This window comes from Crassostrea angulata, chromosome 1, assembly GCF_025612915.1.
Source record: "Crassostrea angulata isolate pt1a10 chromosome 1, ASM2561291v2, whole genome shotgun sequence".
In the NCBI taxonomy this organism is placed as follows: Eukaryota; Metazoa; Mollusca; class Bivalvia; order Ostreida; family Ostreidae; genus Magallana; species Magallana angulata.
The window spans coordinates 31,627,205-31,654,444 of record NC_069111.1 but is presented as its reverse complement, the minus strand read 5'-3'; the positions used below and the strand labels follow the sequence as shown (position 1 = coordinate 31,654,444).

Sequence of the window (27,240 nt, the reverse complement as noted above, 5' to 3'; positions counted from 1 at the left end):
CAGATTAAACATCGACAAAAATGTTTGTACAGAAACCAGAACAGACCTACATGTAGAGAATAAGGTTTGTGGCGCTTTAGATTCAAGAATACACAACAGCAATAATAGAATTTTCATTCTGTTTAGTGTGTATGTATTTCAGAGTTTAAAACAGCTGAATACACTGTGCAACTTTTGATCTTGAATTGTTAGGTACCGTTTGGATAAAATATTAAATGGTGTACATATATAGCAGCTGTTGATCCTTCAATTATTTTTTTTTCATGGAGTTTAACTGTATAATAGGAAAGGGTATTATCGGGAACATCAGATCCAAGATGTTGTTGTAATTGGAGACGAGGTCTCGTCCAAGACTCTAAATTTCATTGTGTAGGAATTTGAAAGGGATTTAACGAGCTCTCGCTCAATCTAGATACAGGAGAGTATTTTAACAATGATCCCCAGTCCGACAATATTTTTTTGGGTTTTATACCGACCTGTTTTGTATTAAATAAACAAGAAAACAGAGAGAGAGAAAGAGAGAGACAGAGAAAGAGAAGAGAGGGAGAGAAAGAGAGAGAGAGAAAGAGAGAGAGATATTTCATTTCAATTTTCGCTTGAAACTGATTGATTTTGTGTTTACGTCTTTCAGACTCGTTTTGTTGTTGTCAGATTGTTTCATCTGACATAATTTAATAGAGTAATACACTGATGCATATGAACGGCGAATCCTGGAGATGCATATTAAAATGTCCTTTTTTGCTCGTTAACTCAACCTCGAGAATTTAACAATAAATTCTAAAATTCCTTCTTTTTTGTAAATTTTTAAATTTCTATAACTAAATATTTGGACGATACTTTATAAAGTATTCAGGGTTGGAAAGCTTAGTTGTAATCTCAGTTAGCTCTAGATATATGAAAATCGGCGGAATATCTTGACCAAACGGTTTTCAGTTTAAATTTTTAGAAGTGTATTAGCTTGAAAAATAAGACGAGGCCACAAACCATTACCCATATCCCGTTTATTAGCTGCAGTTAGCAATATCCTAGTTAGCTTATATAAGGTTTCGATGTAATCAGTCACATTGCAAAAGGATTTTTAAAAATGCTGTCGGACTCCTTGGCAGCCCCCCCCCCCCCCCAACCCACCTACGCAAGATACAAGACGAAAGAATGCCCAAAGATCATGTAGATGTTCAGAGGAGACTCTTGGAAACATGTAGTCTATCATTCTTATACTTTTTATGGTAAAAAAGGGATCGCCTCGTAATTGAATCAAAATTAAAAAAAAATCAATCCCGTTTCGTAAGAACCGTAGAGAAAAGAACATAATTAATCCAGAACATTCCCAGACGCTAACATGGTGTTTTCTTACACAATTCAATTATTTGTGCTTTTATAATCAGTTAAACCAGTTTGGAATGTTTATTTTTTAACTTACAAGATGTCTTGTTGTTGTCGGTAACCAGTTGGTTCATGAACAACTCTTTTTATTTCTTTTTTGTTAAACGTAAATTCATGGGGGTTTTTTCTCTCAAGAAATTACAGTAAAATTTTAAATTTTTGATTTGATTTGCTTCCAGTTTCAGCAGGAGAAGACACAATCTCTTTAAACAGCTGAACATCCCTGGTCCAGAACCAACCAGATTTCTGGGAATCATTCCCCGAATCAAAGAAAAGGTAAACCTATTCTTATAATTTATAACTTCAGACAGATTTTCGACAACATTAAAATATGTAAATAAAATTCTATTATTTTTTGGTAGTTTTTGGTAATTTTATAAATCAAGTGATATATTTTTTATTTTTCATCAATAACATTCCAATTCATGTCAACAAGATCTCTAACTCAGTGTGTATTTTATTCTTTACAGGGCATTGCTAAAACAGATTTGGAGCTAATTGCGAAATATGGACAAAATGTAGGGTAAGAACACCTTGATTTCAGAGAAAACACGCAAAATCAAACACTCAACATACTTTTTTCTAAGCGTTATCTAAGAAAGGTCATAAAACATTATAATTGTAAAAAAGGCCTTCAGTTTAAACCTCTTGAGGTGTTGCTCCTACAAGATATACGACACCTCACACAGGACCTGTTTGACACCGATCTTTGCTATTCAGTCGCCGCTGCCTGCCAGAATTGATTTACTACTGAAACCATATGTAACGCGCTAAGGAATAAACCACTTCTCATCGGCGGAGAGTTTAGTTTGCCTACTCATTTTTTTTTTTCATCGACAGTTGCCACCGACAGTTAATAAAAAATGAAACATGGTTAAACTTTCCAGTTAAGGTTAAATGCAAATATGTTCGGAAATGGTGGGTAGATCTACATGTATGCAATATTCACGATGTTATCGTATTGCTACATGTAGTTATATTGATATACATTATATAGCAAGCCCACCCCCGACAGTATATAAATATATCACAAGAAATGGAGGGGGGGGGATACGCTGCCCACAGTAAATTACATGTACTTCTTTATTTTATCATAATTTTGAAAGAAAAATTTTCCGTTCATGTGCCACCTTTTCCGGACCGTAATTGCAATTCTTTCAAGAACTAGCAAACGGTGATTTATTCATTAAATAAACAATCAAACGACTCTCTCCACACCACAATCCATCACCACTAACGGATTAAAAAATTATAATTGATGTTTGGTGAAGCAAGTCTACAATTTCTGTTTTTTAGTTTACAAAGTTGCCTCCCCTCCCCCACCAACGCGCTTTTAACTTTGAGTTACGAAACTATTTGCATATGCATATTTTTTGGTGTTTCACTGTCAAACATTGTATAGTCGTATTGATAAGCTCAAAGACAACAATAAAATGCACTTGCAGAAATCCCTAATCGCGTATATTAACCACATAGGAAAGATAACCTCGATATATATATATGACATGGATTTTATACTTACAGCGTATTTGTCGGTCATAGGCCAGTGTTGCTGACCAGTGATGCTGACGTCATTCAAGAAGTGTGTGTGAAGAAGTTCCAATGTTTCCGGAACAGAGCGGTAAGGGGCGATCGGTGTTAAGGTGGAATAACACACCTGGAAAAAAGTCGCTCAAATTAACAGAAAATGATTTGATCATGAAAGATATAATGATAAACAAACTGTACATTTGTCAAATAAGCGAACAAATTGCAGTTTTTGGATAAAAATGAATATCTAAAAAGTTCAATTCTGTAAATAATAACAAAAGCCTCTGCGGTATTCGAACTCGGGATGTACGGATCACAAGACCGACACTTTATCCACTCAGCTATGAAGTAAGAAACATGTCAACATCGATAAGTTCCTTTTAAAAAAGGAAATGTCGTTTCGACAAGAGGTCAGCCATTTTGTGATGATGTGTTATTCCACCTTAATAATTGACATGTAAGCATACAAAGAAAATACAGTGTGAACTTTTTTATTATTTACTTGGTTTTGATCTGAAGATAGCGGTAAATGAAATTAAAATAGACAGTGTTAGAATGTTACATAGATCTTTTCTTCCATAATCAATACTTTCTTTCTGTTGACTCTTTAATTGATCGAATGGTTTGTGCAAAAGGAGCAAGAATACATAAAATGTGTATTGATTAATAATCCGAAAATTACATAGGGGGAGGTGTCAAAATGTATTTTTAACCCACGCTGTCAGTACTTCTGTTTAATTTCAATGTTCTTCTATAAACTTCAAATTAATTGCTTTAATTTAACAATATTTACATCATCTATGATACGTGTACTACAATGTACTTATATGTATGGCTGTCGGAATTTTAACGGAATTTTAATAATGCTTTGAAATGAGGCCATATTTGATAGTTCGTTGCTCTAATCTTTTGACGAGCGACAACTGTTGGTTTACATTTGTATACTAGTACCATTACAAGAATATTATTAATGTTGTAGAGTATCTTAAACCTGGGTTGTACTCTAGAGGCCGCAGTTGCTTTGGCCAAAGATGAGAAGTGGGAATTCCTCCGCCGAAGGTTAGCGCCACTGTTCTCACCCTCCAAACTCCAAACGTCGGGCGTGAGTAGCAAGATAATTCTAACAGCCGGACTATATGTCTAGGTCAAATTAATTAAATAACCGTAAAACAATTACTTCGTTTTGAACAAATCATCATGGTTTCCACATCTCTCTCTCTCTCTCTCTCTCTCTCTCTCTCTCTCTCTCTCTCTCTCTCTCTCTCTCTCTCTCTCTCTCTTAATATTTGGTGTCCTTTATCGATTTTAATATTTTACAGGTTTTAGCTATTGTGAATGAGAGCGCCGCAGAATTAGCAGATTATATTCAGGAACTAAGTGCGTCCGAGAAAAAAGACTTTGATTTTTATACGTGAGTACGAAATAGCAAATCAAAGAACTGAAAGTACTGAAAATAATGGATCCAATAATTACAAATGATATCAAAATTAAAGACTGATTAAATAAGAATGATTCATTTTGTTCAGGTAGCAAATCTTATTAATACAATGTGTTGACAAAGATTTAATCCATACAGTTTGAGTCTTGCATTTTGGTAAAGTACACGTATTATTTATCTACTACTTTGCCAATTGATGTTTGATAACATTGAAATAATCAAAGTACTGAAGTACTGAGAGCCGGGCTCTTTTGGCGTGTCTTTATGCATATTGTGTAGTAAAGACTAAAAATCTCTCTCTCTCTCTCTCTCTCTCTCTCTCTCTCTCTCTCTCTCTCTCTCTCTCTCTCTCTCTCTCATGCTTTAATGTCGGCAAAGCATCAGAGAGCGACCAAATTTTGTAAGCGGCTATAAACAAAATATATGTCTGTCTAGTAGAAGTTAAAAAGTTCAACAGTTGCTGCCTTGAATTTTGCAACAAGCATTATATATTCAATCCCCATTTTTTTCATCGCACAGCAAAGTAGTTCATGGAAATTCATGCGCATTGTATGTGTCCGAAATGCATAGTTATGTTTTAAAAACACGTTATTAATAAGAAAACTAAAAAAGATAGACAATTCATTCGAAATTTTAAAAAAAGAAACAAAATGCCAACACTTTTTACAAAACGTGGCTCTTTGTGTAACTATTTGGCATAGCGGAAGCTTTACCTTGACGCTGTTTGGTTTTTTGTTTACTTTTGAAGTTGTGCTATTTATAGTAACATTGGCGATTTGCCTGCCTATAGCCAGGACTCTGCTTTCAGCAGAGCTTGGCTAAAAAATCATAAAAAACTAAAAGACGTAAAAAAAATTACCAACAAACATTATCAAAATTAGATTTAAGAGTTGACCGCACTTTCTTTCACTTTAGGCGGGATGAAATACTCGATCGATGACAACTTTTTGTCTAGAATAATAATCACGTCATTTTCCAGGTTTTTTTTAAAATGATTTTTTTATATTCCATACCTTTGACGTTACTATGCGTTGATTCAGAATGCACGGTCTGACGTCAGTCGTCCAATCAGGTGTTCCCATTCGTCTGTCTTGTAGTAACTTCCATAAATCAAAAAAGATCTTCATTCAATGGTTGTTAAGTTAATAACAATAATCTCCATACATTAACTTACTTTCATGACTAATTAAGTGGAAATGTTAAGATTGAAAAAACAAACAAACCTCACTTTGGTACATGGTCCATAGGGCTATGAGTGACGTTAGCGATTATTGAAGAACATTTTTTTTAACTTTCTGACTTGGGTTAAAATTGTTTTCCTGTAATGTTCGCTACTTTTAATTTATATACTTTTTACAGGAACCACAAAAGAAAGCATTTAATTGAATTATTACAATTCTTGTTTGGAACATTTGTTTTAGGGCATGTGCATATTTTTCCATGGACGTATTGTGCTCATCACTATTTGGGCACCACGTGACAAGTCATAAAAACCCAGGAGAGGATTTTGTCAAAAAAGTTCTTGAAGCGTTCGAAGCTGGAAATAAAACAATCATTAAACCTGTTACGTTATGTGGTAAGATATTTTTTTATAGGAATTAAAAAATTATAATTCTCTAACATGCCATTTTGTGAAATAAAAAGATTAAGTTGTATATCCGCTTTCTTACTGTTACAACCTTAAAAACTTCAAGGATAAAATTCTAGTACATGTAATTGAACTAGCAAGCTCATTCAGTTAAGAATATATTCTTGAATTTCATTTTGATAAATTTGGTATTTAATTAAGAAATAAGGAATCAATCATTCTTTAGGTGTTATTAGATGATCAAATACGGTCAGAGTAGTCAAATCCAATAAAACCAGGCTTTATGACAGATTTAATCACCTCATAATATTCAAGGAATGATTCCGTATTACTCATATTTACAGCGATTGTATGATTAAATATTAAATAGTCATTAATGAAATGAATTTGACTATTCATTACAAAATTGATTAATACTGTAATAGGAAATGTAAATAATTTAAAAATGAGTTACGGTAACAATCATTTTTTTTTTGAAACATTCAACCTTTCAATTAAATTTTGATGTTTTAGCAATACTTCCCGCATTGCGCCATTGGTTCTGGTATCGAAATTTCAACCCAATTTCCAAGAAGACGCGCGAGTTCTTTGATTGTCACATGGTTGCGGAGATAGAAAGGAGGGGCACCGTTGAGAACGTTAGAATCAACTACTTATTATTTTTCAACAGACTTGATATTTAACAATTAGACGTTTTAATCTGTTAATGGCGATTTATTGATACCATATTAATATCAAAGTAAATTTCGACAAGGATGATATTGTCTTTTATATGATCAGAAATCCAAATGCAATTTGCACACAAGATAATGACCTTCTGTATTGTATATTGATCTCTTAGAGATGCAAGGATCTTTTGCAAAGCATGCTTGAGGCTGACGGCAATTCAAACACTACTGGAGACCGGAACGGGAAATGTCTAGGTTAGTTGTGAAACTATTTTCTTTTTACGAATGACATGCAACAATCGCTAATGCTTTGATGTATAATGAGATCTTTGGCGAAAGTATTGTCAAAGAAAAATCCATGTCCAGATCTGATGCAAAATCAACGTCTTTGATGTTTCAGATCTAAGCCTTTCCGAGCTTACGGCTAATAGTTTATTTTTCGTCTTGTCCGGATACGAAACAGTGGCTAATGCGTTGGCGCTGACAGTTTTATGTCTAGCAGAACATCCTGAATGCCAAAAGAAATTGACGGGCGAAATTAGAGCAGGTTTAGGGACAAGGAACTCTACACCACAGAAAGACGTGAGTATCTCTGCCGACAAGCGGAAATGACAACGATAAAAACATCTACGAATAATTAAGGTTTATTTTCCAATGAAAAGTGTGCCTTTCTTGTCTCAATCATTATTTTTGCCAGAACTGCTACATGGTATTATTTCATACATGAAAAAAAAAAAAAAAATTGTATCAATATTGTTAATATCTTGTTTTTTCAGACTCTTACAAATTACGAAAATATACAGAAATTGAAATATCTAGATCAATGTGTTAATGAAAGTCTTCGGCTGTTTCCACCATTTCTGAGGTAACATTGAATTATTAAGTTTTGAGTAAAATATAAATATATATATAAGTGTCATTGATATATGTATACCTGATTCTATTCCAATGTTATTAATACTAGTGTATGAAGATAAGGTACTCTCTATTATATCTCGTTTGAACCTGAAAACAGAGATCAACGAATCATCCGTTTCATTTACTGGATATGAAACGTCTAAATTCACATAAATGTAATGCTCCACATATATGTTTTGGATCGCAACAAATCTCAGTTTTCTTTTTAGTTTCACATTTTCCGTCTGGGAGATTGTTTTCACACTTCCATGATAGCGTTAGTTATACTTTTGGCGATGTAAAAACAAAACAATGTATGTGTATTATTATTTGCTTATATTTGGCAACACTTCCATTACATTTCATAAAAATTTGAAGATGGGGGAATAAGATAGCGCAACTGCCCATTCGGTTTAGTCATAAAATAGAACTCCAAATTTAACATTTTTCAATTAAATATATTTGAAATGCTATAATTCAAGTTTACAAAAGGGTAACTTTTACTATATTCACTTTGACTGAAATAATTAAAAAAAAAACGATAAGAAAAAAAAATTCAATCCTTAAGCTTTGGTGATATCGAACCCACAGCCTAAAAACCCTAGATCTATAAATTTACCTAATGTCTGGTGCTATAACCACTGAGCCATTTCATTCACAACACAGTGCGTTGTTTGAATGCTATATGAGACACTGACCACGGTTTTACGGACTTGTGTTTTTTTTTACTAGAACGTTCAACTGTTGGGCTACAAACCGACATTTTAAAAGTATAGTGGGTCATCTCTCCACATTTTTGTTGATTAAAATCGGTTTAAAATCCATTAAACCGCATTTAGACTATGACAAAAATATGGAGATCAGACCCACTCTATAAAAGAAAAGGCATTGAAGTTATAAAAATGACTCTATTTGGAGGTTTTGACACGCATACGCTAGTTTAAATCAACTTATTACACGTATTTAAAATATTTAAGGGTTACAAACCGATGTTACGTGAAATATACACTGTTTTTAATTATTATTCAAAAATTATCAGATTTAATGATATTTTAATTTTGCAGTATCTAATCATTCCTCATATGGGCATTTTACACGCCTTATTCACCCATCTTCTTTCCGTTATTGTATTGTTAAGACCGTTGTCCACCTCCACAGAGACAACACATGAGGCAGGCCATACCCATAAATAGACATACTTCGATTACGAATTGGCCCCCTTTGGCTTCTGTGCCGAGTCTGATGAATACGTTTTATAATATTCTTCGACTTTCCCTTTTTTCTTTTTTCCAAAACAGGTTTAATAGAAGCACGAATAAGGAAAGCTTAATTAACGGAATAACGATCCCGAAGGGTCTTGACGTCGCTGTGTCTGTGTATGCTGTTCATCACAACAGTAACGTCTGGGATGAGCCAGAGAAGTTCGATCCCGACAGGTATATTATATAAATGAATCTTTCAAACCAACCCACCCCTAGATGAAACGAAGTCCTTCCCACTGCTAGTACAAAATTGCACGACTATAAATAAATAATGTGTTGAATAAGGGTGAGCATCGGAAAAGAAATCAGTGCAGTTTCATTTTTTATTTCTATTTTTGGCGATATAAAATTCTAATGTTGACCTTATTTAAGGTAATAGATAGGATTTTAATGTTCTTAGCGACATTTTATACTTTCCTCTAAGACTTCCGTTTTTATTTAGATTTTCGGAGGAAAAGCTCACACCGTCTCAAAAAAGCCATTTCCTACCCTTTGGACTTGGTCCAAGAGATTGTTTCGGGAAGGATTTTGCTCTAATGGAGGTTAAAATAGCGCTGGTTCATTTGTTGCAGCGATATGAAGTTTCAACACTTCCTGAGACAGAAGTGAGTATTACGTAAGACATCATAATATTCAGAATATTAACCATTAATGGCCCCATAATGTGATATCAATAACTCCTTTATTTGTTTTTCAGTATCCACCAGTTCTGGAAAAAGGAAACTTTTCCAAGGCGGAAAATGGAATCAAGCTGAAATTTTCAGAGCGTAAACAGTGACTGAAAAATGAATTATACACAGTTTCTAATAGAAAATGACAAAAAGTGAAACCGTTGTCAAGCTACATGGAAGAAAGCGTAGATGCAAAGAGCTTGACGAATGCACCATAATTATGATCAAAGAAAATCCACTTGTTTGTGATATCTCTATGATAACGATATCAACACGTGTTTCAGATGTCGGATTTGGCATGAAAAGGACAACTAAGTCAAAGGCCGGCACGATGTTTTTCTTCTATACGTACTTGTAGTGATTCCGTTTCATTAACCATTTTGGAGCAAGTTCACGTACAAGTTAATTGAAAACGTAGTCTCTTTCTTTCATGTGCATCAAAGGTCGATCAATACACACCAGAAAACTGCCAGTCTCCCACACCTTGATGGACCATAGTGCATCGATCTCTCGAAGCATTTTGGTCAAAGATGTTGAAGGCAAGAACGAAAGAAAACCAATTTTATTCAGCAATAACACGAACAGAATATGGAATGAGAACAAATGGAATAGAATGTTAACAATACATGACAAATAATACAGTAGTTATATACATGTACACTTAAATTTAATAGATAAATACATGAATTGGATAACAACATGGTTGCTAAAGCTAATTTTTTGATACATAAGAAATGTTCAGCATTGGACAAGATTATATATTGCTATATATTCTATTAGACACCTTCAAAAGGTTCACTATTTACTAAGAACACTGAAACACAAGTTTGCTTATAAGCTATAACTTGAACCAATAAAGATCTATTCTAAATTGTCAAGATTTTCAAGACAAGTTTTTGGTATAAAATGATTGGTCCGTCATTTTTGGTTACTGCAGTATTATAATTAATGTTTATTATTTTTCATTTTGTGATCGAACTGTTGAGGGTTTTTAAATGATTTCATACGAAGATGTATGCAGGTTATAAGCATAAAACACTTGTGAACTTCATTATGAGGTTGTATTCATTATGTACAGCTTCATGATGCGATTGAATTTTGTTATAGACATAGAATGCAAGGGATAAAAACTATCGACGTCAAAATAACTTACAATGACAAAAGCATGATCTATTCAAATAGAGGAAACTGTACACGAAAGCAGTAAACGCAGTTACCCTTTATGAACCACGAAGAAAAATCATCCCAGAAATGGCGATAAAGAACGAAAATTGTCAGTAACTAACTTAGTCATAGTACATGTATTTCACAGTTTTTATCCCTCTTTCTTGGTCCTCATTTACATTTATTTCATCAATAAAAATTGAAAAGAAAATTGGGCACAAATGTGCTAAAGATTCTGTACCATTCGCTCTACATAAAAACAGATATTGCGAGTCTTCATCATTGTTCATTAGAATACTTTATAGAGAGTTTTTACACACTCAACTATTTGACTGTAGATGTAGAATATCAAACACCAAATATGACACGATACATACAGAGCATGAACATGATACAAAATGAAATCTATTGCTTTGTTGGGTAGTTGTTTTAACTTGTCGGAATGAAACGAAACTTATTTATAACTTCTTCTGTTAAACCTAGCAGGTAGCAACATTTTAATCTTCGATCCTGCAAGTCTGTTTGATTAAAGATAGCTAGTCAAGGCGTATCTTATTATACTTACTGTTTCTTGATAACTCCATTTTGAATCTGTAGCTATGAGTATTATTCCCAAACTGTGACGGAAAAACGAATAAATAACGTCTTTAATTCACAACATCAGCAATACTTTTCATACCATGACGTACTTCGATACATCGTTCTGCAAGTCTGCACACATTCCGTTCAGTGCCGGAAATAGCCGAACGGTCGGTTCCGATTTGTAGAGATCGGAGAGAAGGACCTCGAGTTGTTCAACAGGGGCTGATATAATTTGTCCATTTTGGACATTTCTGACGTAGACAGCAAATGACTTAGTTTCCCCGCCTCTCACGCAACACCCGGCCAACCAGATGACGTCAGGAACATTTACGTCATTTCCGATGGTATTGTTCGTAGATGGAACACCTCCAGCAACAATATGCATGTCGGGGGAGTCGTTCTTCTTTCTTCTGTGATGATTTTCTTCGCCTCCGTCCAAATTGACTACTCCACATACATCAATTGAGTATTTTCGTACACTGCCTAATGCTTGTTTCCAAGCGCTGTAAATCGAAGCATGGATAGGGACAGAGTTGGTCAGCGAAAGTGTAGCTATTCGATCAGAAGTTTCGCTCCCTGCTATGTCAGGGGCCAGCAAGTACTGAAGCTGGTATGGTTGGTTGTTGTAATCAGACTCTAGGGCTTGGTATTCTCCAAGTTGACACCTCTGATCAAACGTTAGATCTGCTGTCTCTATAAATTGTACTCCATTAGATTCTCTTTTCTTCTTAAGACCAAGGTCCATCGGTTCGATTTTCTTGAGGCCTAAAAACATATACGTGGAGTGTGATATTACCAAGATCAAAACTAGCTTAATTTGTGTCTTAAATGAATGCAAACGAAAAAAGATAATCATAGATATGGCTTTAACAAAAAGAAGATGGGTGGATAAGGCGTGGAAATGCCTATAAAAGGACGGATAAGATAATGAAAAATTAAAATATCAACAAATCTAATCATTCAAAACAATGTACATGTAAATTTAACAAAACATTGACCCACTATACTTTAAGAATATCATTTTGTGTCCCAACAATTAAACGTTTTAGAATAAAAATACAAGTTTGTAAATTCGTGGACAAAGTCCTGTATAGAATTTAAACAACGCATGTTGTTTAGACTGAAATGGATCAGTGGTTACAGCTCCAGACATTAGGTAACCTTATTGAACTAGACTTTTTAGGTAGTGGGTTCGATACTACAAAAACGTGAGGGCAATATTTTTTCTTATTGTCTGTTTAAATATGTATTCAGAACTGAATATAGTTTGAAACTTGTATTATAACACTATCAAAAACTAGTAGATTTAATTGAAAAAAACCAACCAAAAACTTGAAACTAAACCAAATGAGCATTTGCGCTATCTTATCCCTTCATCTTCGTATTAATGGAAAGATTTGAAATAGGTTACCGGTATTTCTGTTCATTAAGTATTCAAGGAATGTCACAAGCAGACTACTGGTCGGAAAGGTTTTGAATTGAGTAATTGCGTTTGTTGACAAGAACATAATAGCAATAGAATCATGAGACCAGCACATTCAAGAAGAAAGATTTTGCATGTCTCAGCTAACGAAAGAAACGGGATAAATACAGCAGTACTACCCAATGAAATAGGGCTGCCTGCACCTCTTCTGCCAACATAATACGGTATACCAGTTACATATACAAATAGTTTTGGATTCTAATTTTCGACTTTGATAATTTAATATATACATGAATATTTATTGTTCAAAGTTAATTCAAGATACAATATTAAGCTAGATGCACAACATAAATGATCTGGCCACTATATCTCACCTCTCTCGATCATAGAAGATACTGCTGGCCAGGAATCATCTCCCAGACTGTTAAAGCGACCAAAGGAGATCAAAGGGATCTTATTCCGCGTGTCGTATATTGTGCCGTACATAGACTTGGTTCCAAAAATCTGGGCAAACTCGGTGTCGTCTGCGAATCGTTGACAAATGAAATACTTGTCGTGAGTTGGAAGAGCAGCAGGGAGATTTTCTCCAAGGAGGAACTTTTTCCAACACTTCTTCTTGAAGTCACCACGGTCTTTGAGGCCTTTCCTCCTTCTTTTTCCACATGATTTGGGTTTGGCGCAGAAATCTGTTAGTTTTTGCGTACACCTCTTGTGTCCCGATGAGAAAGGGATAAACATGCCTCTATGCGCACACCAAACCACTGGGTCTCCCTTGTTAATGAGCTGGGCATGCGTCCAGTTGGTATGAACAAATTTAGAATCCGACGTATCGTAGAGGGAAAATAAACAATCATACTCTGCAAAAAGAAGAAACAATGACATGGATTTTTAAATATATGTTAAGAATTTCTAGAGAAAATTAGGACTAATTGAGAATCGAAAGAAATTAAATCCGAAAAAATAGTTAACAGGAACTACATTTTCTCAAAACAGAAGATTAGATATCTAATTACATTGCATTTATATTTTAATTTTAAAAAATATGCCTATTATATGTATGGACTGTTTGATAGTTAAATTTAAAATCAATAATGAATACATCGTTTTAATTCTTTGAACAATTTCATTTCCATCAATAGTTTCTATACTATTTAATGAAACAAAACAAAAAACCCACACGAAACAGATTCATGAAAGTACCATGAATCAAACGCTTTTGTTTTGCAGTATATGCACGAATAAATCGATATGGTTCTAGATGAGGGCTTCGTGTTGCGTTTTACAAAGAGACAAAATGGAGATCCCTGATAAATTCATGAGTCATATCCCTCGATATTTCATCCATATGAAGCAATTACCCAGATCATCAAAGTTCCAGTGCAGCTCATAGACCTAGGAAATTTCCCAGGATTGATAACTTGGCTAAGCCATGTAAATAGCGCGAGACTCTAGCACTTTAGATCTGCGCAAACTTGGTTACGTAAAATTGGATGTTATTGGAACCATAAACCAATCATATTTCAAAGTCTGTTTTTTTTTTACAGTAGAACCCACTCACCTTCTTTCATCAGTTCAGGGAGCAGAATATCTGTTAGAATAAAAATATATTTAAAAACAACGAATTCTGATTTGATAATTTCTACAGAGTATAATGTAAATATGGTTATATTTTACATGTATTTGGCCAATCAAGATTTGTTTCATCTATGTTGAACAATCTATAAACAATGCATTAAATTTTAAAAATTTTAACAGATGGATTCTTTTTTAATCTGAAATCAACTTAATATGATTTCTATGAGAATGACAACTTAATTGATATTACCTATACGTAACGTCAAAATACATAATGTTTGAAAGGTGGAATTGATTCGCATTTAAATTTTTGAGTACTAGTATATGCACTACCTAATTTTGTATAGTCGATCACATCAGTTCCATCACATTTGTGCTCTTGTTTGGAAACAGTTTTTCCGAGTGCTGTCTGACAGTATCCAAAGCGACGAGTTCTACACGACCTCTCTTCAATTGACTTCCCGACACACCCAGGACTTCCGGGCTCTTGAGAAAGACACACCCGGAAACGGAATTCTGAAGCTCCGGACTGGATCCACATAGACCACGGACTCCATTTAGGAACTAAACATACATAATTTATTATTTACTTTTATTTTACTTTTGCTGTTGTGCTGTTTATAGAAACACTTGCAATTTGCAAGCCTATGGCAAGGACTTTGTTTTCAGCTAAGTCCCGCTAATGTTCAAATATACTTACTAAGAAGTTATATTTAAGTTCTGATTTAGAGGAAAAATTTAAAACATCTACATATATGTCATCATGAAAAAATATTTTTTTGAAATAAGTCAATGCTTGAAGGTGGCCGCCAATTTTCGAAAATGGTAGAGTCGTTGACATGAATATATATATAATGATATAAAAATCATTAAATGGAGATGCGTCGAATAAATCAGCCGCTTTATTTCTAGATTTTGTATTATGTAGCTTAATGTTGAGTGGATCAGCTGTATAAATGGAATATTCTCGGGCCTTTTACACTTTGTAACTGTCCTTCAGGAATATCAAATCTATCAAAAACTATCTGGGCTAATGTCTATCAAAGACTTTATAACCGGCTATTAAGTGATTTATGCACGTTATCCGAGTGCTTTGTGTACTTGACAGACAGATTATCCATCATTTCTTCTAGGGAAAATGTAACACAGTATGTAAATATTAAGAAATCATAATTTCAGCAAAATCACACTTGAACGTAATTTTGTTCACTTAAAAGAAGTGAAAGTCTGATTACCAACCTGGGAACATAGGACACATTTCTGGATTTTCTTCATCACCTGCAAACATTAAAGTATGATTATTATATGTTTATTATAAGTGTTTATTTTTAAATAGGAGCACCGCGCACTTCCTCTAGAGCTGTAAAACATTTAACAAGTTGTTGATGTAAACATAACATTTTTTCTTCCTCCCTACGTTTGACAAAGTATGAATTACAGTATATAGTTTTATTCTATACAAACCAAGAGTACATGTAAAACATGAACCAATGTACGAGAGCCATTCGTTATAATTAACTTTGTCATAAAACATGTATCATTAATAGAATCATATCATTAACAGTCATCCATTGCAAATTGACTGAATACGCTCAGCCCTTGTAAAATAGCAGATGTACAGAAATTCTACAATTTTGTATAATATTATTTGAGTTAGTTATGTTTACCCGGGTAATAGCGAAAGTAGATATCGAATATGAATGACTGAGAGAACAAATAGTTCCCCATGACAATTGATCTTTGAATATTTAAAAGAAATTGAATTTTATTTCTTCACTTCAAAATATTATTCAAATGCATTTTACGTATAAAAATTAAGCGAAAGAACTTACTATATATATATATTATTTATATTTCGATCTTTGAATATTTAGTAAAATGAATTGAATTTTATTTCTTCTCTTCAAAATATTATTGAAATGATTTTTTGTACAGAAATTTAGCTAAAAAAAATACTTTATATATTATATGTGGAAGAATACAAGTGAGCTGAACTTTATTTCTTCCTTTCTAACTTATAATTTAAAGGGATTTTTAGTAAATAGGAATTAATTGAAACCAAATGACTTGCTTACATCCTCTCTGTTTGACAATTGTGATGTTCTTCTGTTGTCTGCAGGTCTCCATCCCCAGCTGACATGACCCCCTGTATGTGACCCCATCAGAACCACACACTTCCGCTCCTTCTTCGTCTGCGCATGTACCAACCGGACAAACACATTCAAAATTTAACGGCTCTTTCTCTACACATTCTGCGCCAAATTTACAGTCAAGTGCTTTGCAAATCCTCTCCCCTAGAACAAAGATGATGATGGTGATGAAAAATGTATAATTTTTGCAACGCTGACTTCATTTAATACATGTATGTCTAAAAATTTAAACTATGTCGAATGTCATAATAATGACCTTAATTAATATTGGATTCATTTAAAATGAACTCAATCTAATGAAAATAATATTACCAAACATGTATTGTATGTTGGTATCCCATTGATACGATGACGTTATAATATTGATCTTCACGGGATGAATTACTTGAGTAATGTTGTCTGACATTTGAATGGCAATATCCAGACATATTACAGACAAATATTAACATTCACAAATGTTATATTCTAGAGGCAATATAATTGTTGTCAAAGTCTGGCTTATTGTTGAGACAAACGTACTTTGTTCTGAATGGTTCTCCTGTGGTCGCTTTGGATTTGAACCAGTTTCCTTAATCTTTGCAGCCAACAAATTGGATGCAACTTTCTTGTCTGCAAAAGATCATATTGATATGATCAAAAGCTGTATTAAACCTATTTTGGCTAAAGCAAAATGTTTTGAATTTATCAAACTAAATTTTAAAAAAAAATATGTAGTCAACCCTTAAGTGAAAGGTGTTTGTTTATTACGCAAACCTTTAATGAAAAATAATGTGTAAGAACTACAAAATTGATCTTTTTTTCTCACATTTTAAAAACCGGATGGTCCTGGACATTTTAGACTATATTAATTTTCTTCAAATGAAAACTTCGTATAAAGATGTAAGAAAATAGTTAAATTGTAGATCTAAAATATTTGGACTTTTCTTTACTTATGAATAGTTAATAGACAAAAAAATCATGCCGGTCATTAAGTTTTCAATACATATTTATTTGTTAATTTGTTAACCATCGAACCTCCTTAAGAAAATCTTCTATACCAAAGAGTTGCTAAGTTGCTATAGTAAATATGTACCTTTATTGGTCAAAGGTTGCTTATCATCACCATCATCGTCGGATACCACAGTAATAACATTGTTGCCATAAACCAGCACTGGAATGGAAAGATAAGAAACCCGATGCATCAAGGTCTTAAAGTCTTATTACAAATCAATGACCTTTCAGATGAAAGCTGATAAAACAAGGGCTAATACTAGAATCGAAACTTGCACCAGAAACAGTAGATTATTACATCAGCTGGCTTTTATCATACGTTTGCCTTGGAGAAGATTTTATCCAAATGTCTGAGAAAATGTCAGACAATTACCTCTTATGCAGACATTGTTAATTGTGATTTCTCTCGGTCTTTGAACAATGCCAAAATAAGACTAAATCCAGACCATTTTAAAGGTTTTTGTCTTGTTAATCTTATTTTGAAAATCATCCTAATCCAGTGTTTTGTTTACTATTAGTCGATGTTTGATCGAATTGATTGTAATTTAACGAGTTTAACCGAATTTATGTTTCAGACCGACATAAATTTAGTTTATGTATAAAACGTCACTACAATAACAAGATAAACAATAAACAACGTATTTTAAAATGAGTTCAGATGCACCATGTTGAAAAACGAAAGAGAAATGTACGCGTATGTATCAAACTTCTTTTTTTTCAACCAAATACTGTCATATTTCTGTCATTTTTCTCAAATAAAGTGAGCTTACTAAGCAACTAATGTGAATTTATTGGTAACGAGAAGACTAAACTTCTAAGTTATTAATTCCTATATACATACATAAAAAATGTAAAATACTTCATATATACTCTGTACAGTACGATAATGTTTATTTTTTCTCTACTCATGCATAAAGTGTAAATTTGTGTATATATTAGTAATATTCTCTATGACATAATGTTGTAAACTACATCCTAGGGGACAAAATAACTGTACAACTGTTCAAACTATTAATAACCTTTTACTTATTTATACTACAAACGCATTTCACCACAGATTGTCTTTCAGTAGCTGAAATGAATTCACTGCAATGTGTTTTGAAACCATTCTACATGTTAGTTTACCAAATATCATATACAGTAAAAATATATATCTACCTTTCGTATTGTTATCTGTAACATCTTTAAGGAGCTTCGAACCTTTTTCTTGAATAATTATTTCTGAAACAAAAAAAAATTATCTTAAATAAATCCCTCGCTGCTATGTACATGTAAATAAATTATTTGTTTGCTGTTCTTGAAATCGAAGCAAACAACAAGTTGCTTTATGAACTGGGGGGGGGGGGGGGGGTAATCAATAAATCAAGTTTAAATCTTAACTAAACATTCAGATTATAATTATTCATAAAACAAACAAGACACAGAATAACAAGACACCATCAACTCCCATATCACTCTCCCCACCCCCACCAAAGAAAACCCAAATTCATACATTCAAACCCATTGGTAATACTTTGTGTTGTTTATTGATTTAAGAATCGACAAGGGAAAACGAAAATGCCCATTATTGCCGCAATCATAAAGATCTATGTGCAACAAAATCTGCAGCAGAAGTCTATATCTTGATGGTGTCGATGAAGTGGTGACAAAGGCTTATTTAAGGCGTGACCGGTCAATTACACCGTCTACAAACTCAAGCCAACATGGAGGAGGAAATGTGAGAATTAATCCCCGGGTTCATCTTGTTTGCCAAACAGACTCATTACCTTATATGGAATCGGGTGTCAAAGACACCATTAGCGGGGGGATCAAGTCGCGGTGTGTCCGACGAACAGAGACTTGACTAATTGATATATATCAATCAGCGCTTCATAACGCGATCCTGAGGCAAGATCCACAGAAACAAAGTAATGCATTATTAAGCACTCCGTGCCAAAGATCTATATATTAACTTATGCAGTATATTTTCCAATAAACTACTTACGAGTGATAACCTTTTGACCCTTTCCCGCTATTTTTATGGTAATTTGTTGTTCTGTTTTGGTTTTTGAGGAAGAATATGTTTTGCGGTTCAGTTATTTTCGGGAGAGGCTTATCACAATTGTATTTTAACCATGCATACAAACTTGTACAGCTATTTCACACGAGGGATATCATTGTTTATGTCAGCAGTATGCCATAAAGAATGCATCGTCTGTAATTCACTACGTATAACTTATTTATAAATAAAAATATTACTATATGATCTTACGAAAAATGTATGAGATGTTGTCCCGCGAGGCGCATCATTTAGGAAAAAAAAACCAAACAAATGACGACCAAGGGAATCGAAAATAGTGTTCGTTTTACATATTTCGAGAACAATTTGAATACATCAAAGTGTAAGCTTTCTGTGAACAAATCGATAATTGAGTCATAGAACATATCGTATGTACTGCTGAGTCACTGTCGGGAATAAAACAAAGGTTATCAACTCTTTGGAGCCTAATTAAATTTTTCGAGACAAAATAATATCATTGGCATGAAATTGTAGCCCTGACCTTAAGATTTAAAAGTAAGTCTTAAAAAGTCCCAATTTTTAAGGACATATATTTTTTAACATTAGTTGATTTATAGTTAAAAATTGCACATATGAATAGCAAAAATTAAGTCCTCTATTTTTTATGTGGCACTATCTTACGCGAAAATAATATGTCAAAACAGCAAATTCTTATGATAACTTCAAATATTATAAGAAAACGTCTAAATTCAAACCTTTTAAGTCAACAATTAAGCAACTATTTGCGTCTAGGCAGTCCATTTCTCCTTTAAAAAATTTTTTTGAGCAAAATATAAAACTATCTGGAGACCATATGCCTACATCATACCTTTGATTTTTCTGTCGTCAATGGAAGATGACGATGCTGGTGTTTCCATGACAACTGGACCTGTATGAAAAGGATATCTTATTTAAAGAAGATAACATAGATATCCTTAAAATAATGTACCAGATTAATTAATTAAATTGATATGCATGAACACTAGGGCATACTAAAAGCTTATTCTTTGAAGAATGTTCATCCCAGAAGACAATTTTCCTGTTAACTTAATACTAAAAAAAAAGAAGTTATTATTTACTACATAAACCATTAAAAACTAAATTGACCAGGAAAACTCTAAACAACCTTTTGGCCCTAAACCTCAAACTTTAAAAAAAATAACATATCAAAATTAAAATTTGTAAGGGTCTTGTCATATCAGACTATTTTTAAGTGTTTTTCACCCCTAAGAATTTGGTTGACGTCAAATAGAAGACCAGTAAACCTACATGTTAGTTCCTTGTTTTAGATGACCTTTTCATTAAGCAACGACTTTTTGCTGAAAACTCTCGAGGAATAAAATTATACAGATGATATGTAATTAAATAAATCCAATTCTGACCTTCATTCATATTTGATGGCTTATGTATTTTGTGAGCAGTATCTTGTATGTTTGGTATTTGTTAATCTGACTTCATACATGGAATAAGCACAATCAGTAGAAATTAATCCATAGGCAAACATCTGAGACCAAAGAAGGATCGTGGGATACGGCATTTGCGCTAGTAATGTATCTGACACCACGTATATTAATCTAAAATCATCTACGTTAAGATATTCTTTTGAAAACAGCTTTCTTTATCCAGCAAAAAGCTACTACTTGTTACATGTAAAATTAAACAAATTGAAGCCCTTTTTATTCATTATATTCAGGTATCACTTAATAATACATGTATATACAGGCTTGAAATAGGTATGTAAGTGTGTTAATTGAAAATTATCTGATGATAAAATGTAAAACTATTCCAAAGAATAAATGTATTCATCGAAATGTTTGAATGATTTGACGAAAATGACAACTGTTTCTTCACATTTAAAGAATCGATGCCAATTTATGGATCATTACGGATAATTACATCGAGTTCACTCCAAAACGATTGTTTTAAAAAAAAAAGCTAAAAGCTTTGTACCGAACCGCTTTTGTAAATTGATGTCATTGGGTTAAACCATAAAAAAAAATCAGATCAAGGACATTACAATTTATTTCGTGCATTCTTATTGTTTAGTTGTAGTGGGAGTTTTGTTGTTTGATTCAGAAATCTGTTACCGTGAAAGGAATACAAATCTTAACTAGTGTAATAAACACTTTAAAAGTACATTCTAAAGATAAAATTAATTTTTCTTAGAGCAAGAAATGACCTGGGAATTGCGTTGGATATAATGTTGTTGTCTCTTGTTTGACCTCGCTTGACCCGGAACCGGAACCATCGATTTCATCATCGTCTCCGTCTTCGTCATCTCTGTCAATATTATCGGCGGGTTTAGCTCTCGCCTTGGAATGTTGGGATCCTTCGTCTATGTTTATCAAATCTGGACGAGGACCATTATCTGGAACACAAACGAATATCCTTAATATATAATTCTTGCACGAACGGTATTCTTAATTATTTCCGTGCACAGGGTTCTCGTTTAGTTTGATGACATACCAATTAAGTGAAAGTAGTAAATTAATGAGAAATTTCTGACGACTTGTTTCTTTTCCACAAAAACAATTACAGACTAGTTGCGAAAACTTGCACGAATTTATTGATTCCCGGAAAGCGATGTACGTGAAGTATAATCAATGAAGACATCTAGTCTGAATTAATGGATCCGGAATGAAATTTAACGAACTGCATCATTCGCCACAGGACAGGATAAATACAAATTTGTCCGAGTGGACATCCCAATAAATTACCTAGCTAAAGGATATCAAAATCATATTACGCCAGTGCTTCCAAACTGAAGAGTTTGCCAGCCTCAAGCCAGTCTCCGGCTGATTGTAATCAGGAAAAAAATGAGTCACATATAGTTGAAACACGAAACGAACTCATTTGATATGGAAGGCTCCCCTTTTTCTATGACTTATCGCTATTTACGACTACTTTGGGGGCTTATTTCTTCATCATATGCAGACAGAATGGAATTGATACGTACGTCTATGTATGAGGTTGGAATATAAAACATATTTTTGAATGAAATATGGAAAGAAATCTGAATACCATCGACTAAACACTTGATAAAATTACTGGTCTACCTTATTAGGAAAACAGATTTTTTTTAAGAAGACTGCAAAAAATTATACAACTTATTAGTAGAACTATTAGATGACCATCCCTGGGAATCTCATGTTTGCAGTTTCAGCTTCATTTTGAAGTCTAAACCCTGTAGCTAATTCGAGATTCCTCTGACTAATATCCCCACTTTTATTATTTTACGTTTGCAAACATTACATGAATTCATAAGGGTGGGGGGGGGGGGGGAGGAAGGCAAGTGTCAGAACAATCTCGGATCATCTCTCCCCTAGCTCTATATGGGCCAAAAAAAATGTAAACTTTTGGTAAAAAGGGGCATACATGCCTTTATTGGTATATCTTTTTTAATATTCAAGATTTCATTTATAATGAACAATGCACAGGATATTAAAGTAGATTTCCTAAAATAGAACATGTACTTAATCTTCAATGGCCAAAGGACAATTTACCTTAAAGGTACAACCAACGGCAATAAGATTACCCGAGTGACTCAAGTGACCTTGAAAAAAAAAGTTAAAAGCTTCAACCCCTGCCCCATGGGTAGTGAATGTCATAATTTAAATTGTGAACTTTATGGACACATTTGCAATGCATTTAGTTTCTCCCGCAAAACAGTGAAAGTACAGAAAAAAAATTAAAATTTTATACCTTCTTGCTAAAGACTTCATAACCATGCATCTGTTTTTTTCTCAAATACATATGAGACAAAGAAGAAAATTGAATATTTTCCCAATATATGACCATATTGGCCCCACCCTAAGGCCGTTACCTTGTATAATGAACAATGGTACAAGCTAATGAAAGATCTACAAAATACGAAAAGGAAGTTTTCTGCTGTTTAAATATTTAGGAAGCTTCGTGACCCGCCATCGTGGCATCATCCTGATTGAATAAGACGTACGGCGGACAGAAATAGGGGCCTTTAATTCAGTGATATCGACCTAAGGCATCCCCCATGTCTCATCTACAATTCATGACGACAGTGCATGCATGTTGGTCGATTTGATTAGTTTTATAGTATCTTGAAATACTAACGAGGTAACTAAACACGAGAGTGAAATGAAACATCGCATTAAAAACGCATTGGCAACACTATAATTAAATGTTTTCTTTTTTATATCAGCTGATTTGTCACTGACATTTTATAGATTAAAATACATGTAAATGCATTAATAATTTTTCGCTCAACACGTTTTTAACCTAATAATAAACTCATTTGCTTGGAATAATCTATCATCAAATGATGAAATAAAATCTTATCATCAAACATGTTGGGGTTTCGTTCCTAAGATTACAAAATGACATCTGCAAATTTGATGGACTGTTTCAAGCAAAAATACAATGGAAAACGTGGGTTTCAGCTATGTATGTAACACATCTCTAAGGGTTTATAATTTGACTATTGGACCAAATGGGAAACGCTTTATTACATATATGCATTCATGGTAAGTGTTAAATGAATGCTTAAAAGTGCTTAGGAAGAACCATTCCCAAATATACTTTACACATAGAAAGTAAAGCGTAGGGGTACTTCACTCTAAATACGCCGTAAAAGGATGGTTCAAACAAATATTTAACCACAAACTAAATAATTTTAAGGAATTATACATATTGTGATAATAAATTCTTCGATTTTTGGTTTCTGCCTTACAGATATATTCACGTACTAGTAAGTATGAAAAATTACTGAAAACTGAGTAATTATAAAGTCACAATTGTCATAACGATGAAGATGTGAAAACAATGGTGAAACATTGCTTAGAATAAAAGGATGACGAAAGCACAGCATCCAATAAAGAAAGGGGAAAAAAGCAATTTATCTGGAACGTCAGCATCCTGAATGTTCCAGCAGTGACATTTAAATTAATATGATAAGATTAAACGTGACTTTCTGAACAAAGAACACGGCATTTATATCAGACGGAACGGGATAACCGTTTTTAGTTGGTTGCCTTCATTTGCAGTCCTGAGAGAGATTGGATGTGGGTGGGTAGATATACAAACGATTATCACGGATTACCCAGGGCAGCCAGAAAATGGCAGTGCCGTTGCACTCAAAATATGAAACAAATCGAATATTAGTGGCCTCTTTTTTTGTTCAGAACATGTTCGGGACCAAAACAAATGACCTTAAACACACTACCATACTAAATTTAATCGTATTACATAGACCTTACAATTGCTAGTGGGCGCACTAGAAGATTAAATGTTGTACTAGTATTTAAAATAATGAGATCATTCAAGCGATGAATGAAATAAGAAATAACTTGTCATAAGATTTTACATGAAGTGTTTAAATAAGAGATCGACAATGTCCTCTTTTATATACAATACATGAACATCTTTAATAAAACAATTCCTCTTTTAAAAAAAAAAAAGTATCCGAGGTGGGTGATTTGCATAATCGATACAAGCCAAGCATAGTAAGTGAGTACTCAATCACAATTCCATATCCGAGAATTGATCGCTTAATATCTTTATTTCTTCTTCTTATAACGTCATACAAAATTGACATCTAATACTGTACTAATCCTGCAACTGAACAATTTAAATTATTTTTTATTACAAAGTTGGCAAGGGATGAAAAGAAAAGAAAATAGAGTGCAACGTGGCAAAATACTGGTGTTCTATGCTCCAAGTATATAAAAAGCTTTTCTTTACATTTAATTATTTTTAAGCAAAAAGTTCATATTAGGGCAAATTTGTCAAATTATGTTAGTTGCATGTACATATCAATAAATACTAGTACCGTTCCGATCAAGTACCATACTGATTTAAAACATAATCATTCTTGATTTGATGGTTGTTCTTTTTTTAACCATAGAATACTAGTAATTAAACCAACATATCGTATTGTCTGAATATAATAAGGTAATAAAGATGACCAACATAATCTGCTTGTCTAAGACGAGGTGGGTGATTTGCATAATCGATACAACCCAGGCATAGTAAGTGAGTACTCAATCACAATTCCATATCCGAGAATTGATCGCATAATATCTTTATTTCTTCTTCTTATAACGTCATACAAAATTGACATCTAATACTGTACTAATCCTGCAACTGAACAATTTAAATTATTTTTATCACAAAGTTGGCAAGGGGTGAAAAGAAAAGAAAATAGAGTGCAAAGTGGCAAAATACTGGTGTTCTATGCTCCAAGTATATAAACCCTTAACATTGTCTGTTTATTAGGTTTAATGTAGCTATAGATTGCCTTGTAAAGAATGAACAGTGTCCAATCCTTACAACCTACCGGTCATTAAAAGTTTTTAAAATGTATAGAGAGAAAAATGGATACCAAATTTGATGCCTGTCAACCTGAATCATCAGACCGGGGGAGGGATACCGAGGTTAACAGTAGCACTGATATTTCATCAATGATTGGAGACCAGACTTGGTATCTAATGCCGATTCCCCATCGGAATATGGCTGAATGCCATTAATTGGCGGCTAAACACTTAATGGGCAAAATCAATATTAGTACATCATGGTAAATGACCAAATAGAAAGGTACTGTATCGAAAATTGATAGGCAGAAAAATATTTGCATTCAAATCAACCTCCTTTGACTATTGTCTTAGTGTTGCTTATAACAAAATTTATCCTTTTTATGATATGCGTGTTAATAAGCATCACTTGGTGGCTCTTTTCTTAATTCTCGCTCTGGGTAGCATGTTAAAAGTTTAATCGGTTTTGCGCTACATGAAAAAAAAATCGCATATCGATTATTCAAAAACTCGCGTTAATAATAATGATAGAAAGGCGCCATTATAAATTCTCTATGCCTGTCAGACTAGAATTATCTTTTTATGTCTTTACAGTTATTGGTTCTTGTGAAGTTTCAGTAAAGCGACTAAATACTGCACGACCGGCGTCTGATTTATAAACCTTGACTGTCGCCGTCATAGAACTTATTCTACTACAAAATCACCCCTAAATCATAGTTAATTCGGTATTTCTTAGAAAACAAGAACAATACACTGATTACCAAAATTTATATATATCGCTAATATTCCAAAGACATGAAAAATAATTTCATAGTATTTATAGCAATTTTAATTCATCTGATTTAAGAAAACCATATAAATATCCAACCAAAGTATTTTGTATTCACCATATACATATAAGACAAATTTTTGACATTGACCATCTGTTTAAGTTTCAGAGAACAATTGCATCCACCTTTTTTTTCATCGATGTCGCCACTGTGATGGTGCAGGAGACATTAGACATTAGAAGCGCAACATTGCTTTCGTTTTGCAAGGAGAGTAAGCGTCCTTTTAACTTTATTTGAAAACATAAATGTATCGAATCAATTAATTTATTCAATATTCATGTATCAATACTTACAGGTACTACATTAATAAATTCTCAATAATATACAAAGTTACAATTTGAGACAAAGATGGATTCTAAACCATACCTGATTTATTAATCTGTTCCTCATAGGAATTGTGTAAAAAGGTAAGAAATATTCCAAACACAACCAAATAAGTCAAAGCTGGCTTCATTTTGTTTCGCTGTTAACTGTTAGTCCACAACTTCTGCAAAGTCTTTCGTAATATTGTCTCAAACTCGCATCCCGGGTTCCCTGTCCTAGTCAACGGACGCCAGCGATATGCAGCAATGATAAATAAATGTCTGTGCGGAATCCAGGAATGTAATATAAAATAGTGATACTTGGAGGTAGGAATTTCTGCGCAGATCGATGGGAGAACTCACGTATACGACACCGGCTTACCATCAGCGGATCCCAGCACACAGAGAGAAAAGAACTGGTTCCGTGTTAGTCAGCGAATTATCGATCATCAGGAGAACTTGAAA

The 27,240-nt window shown here is 33.5% G+C and overlaps 2 protein-coding genes across 2 annotated transcripts in view; one reads left to right on the top strand and one right to left on the bottom strand.

Annotated features, from left to right (window-relative positions):
- LOC128183523 (cytochrome P450 3A11-like) overlaps positions 1–10,126 on the top strand; it is a 10,911-nt gene extending 785 nt beyond the window's left edge. The window contains exons 2-14 of the mRNA XM_052852559.1: positions 1,563–1,659; positions 1,854–1,906; positions 2,908–3,004; positions 3,893–4,015; positions 4,233–4,324; positions 5,773–5,927; positions 6,453–6,577; positions 6,781–6,862; positions 7,008–7,189; positions 7,384–7,472; positions 8,803–8,940; positions 9,209–9,371; positions 9,464–10,126. Of these exons, the coding sequence (XP_052708519.1) occupies positions 1,563–1,659; positions 1,854–1,906; positions 2,908–3,004; positions 3,893–4,015; positions 4,233–4,324; positions 5,773–5,927; positions 6,453–6,577; positions 6,781–6,862; positions 7,008–7,189; positions 7,384–7,472; positions 8,803–8,940; positions 9,209–9,371; positions 9,464–9,544 (1,477 nt within the window). The 3' untranslated portion in view covers positions 9,545–10,126. The remainder of the gene's footprint in view (positions 1–1,562; positions 1,660–1,853; positions 1,907–2,907; positions 3,005–3,892; positions 4,016–4,232; positions 4,325–5,772; positions 5,928–6,452; positions 6,578–6,780; positions 6,863–7,007; positions 7,190–7,383; positions 7,473–8,802; positions 8,941–9,208; positions 9,372–9,463) is intronic.
- On the bottom strand, positions 9,985–27,240 carry LOC128183514 (uncharacterized). Its single transcript, XM_052852546.1, has 12 exons — positions 26,840–27,240; positions 21,539–21,727; positions 20,189–20,248; positions 18,480–18,542; positions 17,404–17,481; positions 16,851–16,940; positions 16,257–16,475; positions 15,421–15,459; positions 14,515–14,745; positions 14,165–14,194; positions 12,981–13,463; positions 9,985–11,948 (listed from the first exon to the last, which is right to left on the bottom strand). The coding sequence occupies exons 1-12, from the start codon at positions 26,925–26,927 to the stop codon at positions 11,275–11,277; spliced, it is 2,244 nt and encodes a 747-aa protein (XP_052708506.1). The 5' UTR covers positions 26,928–27,240; the 3' UTR covers positions 9,985–11,274.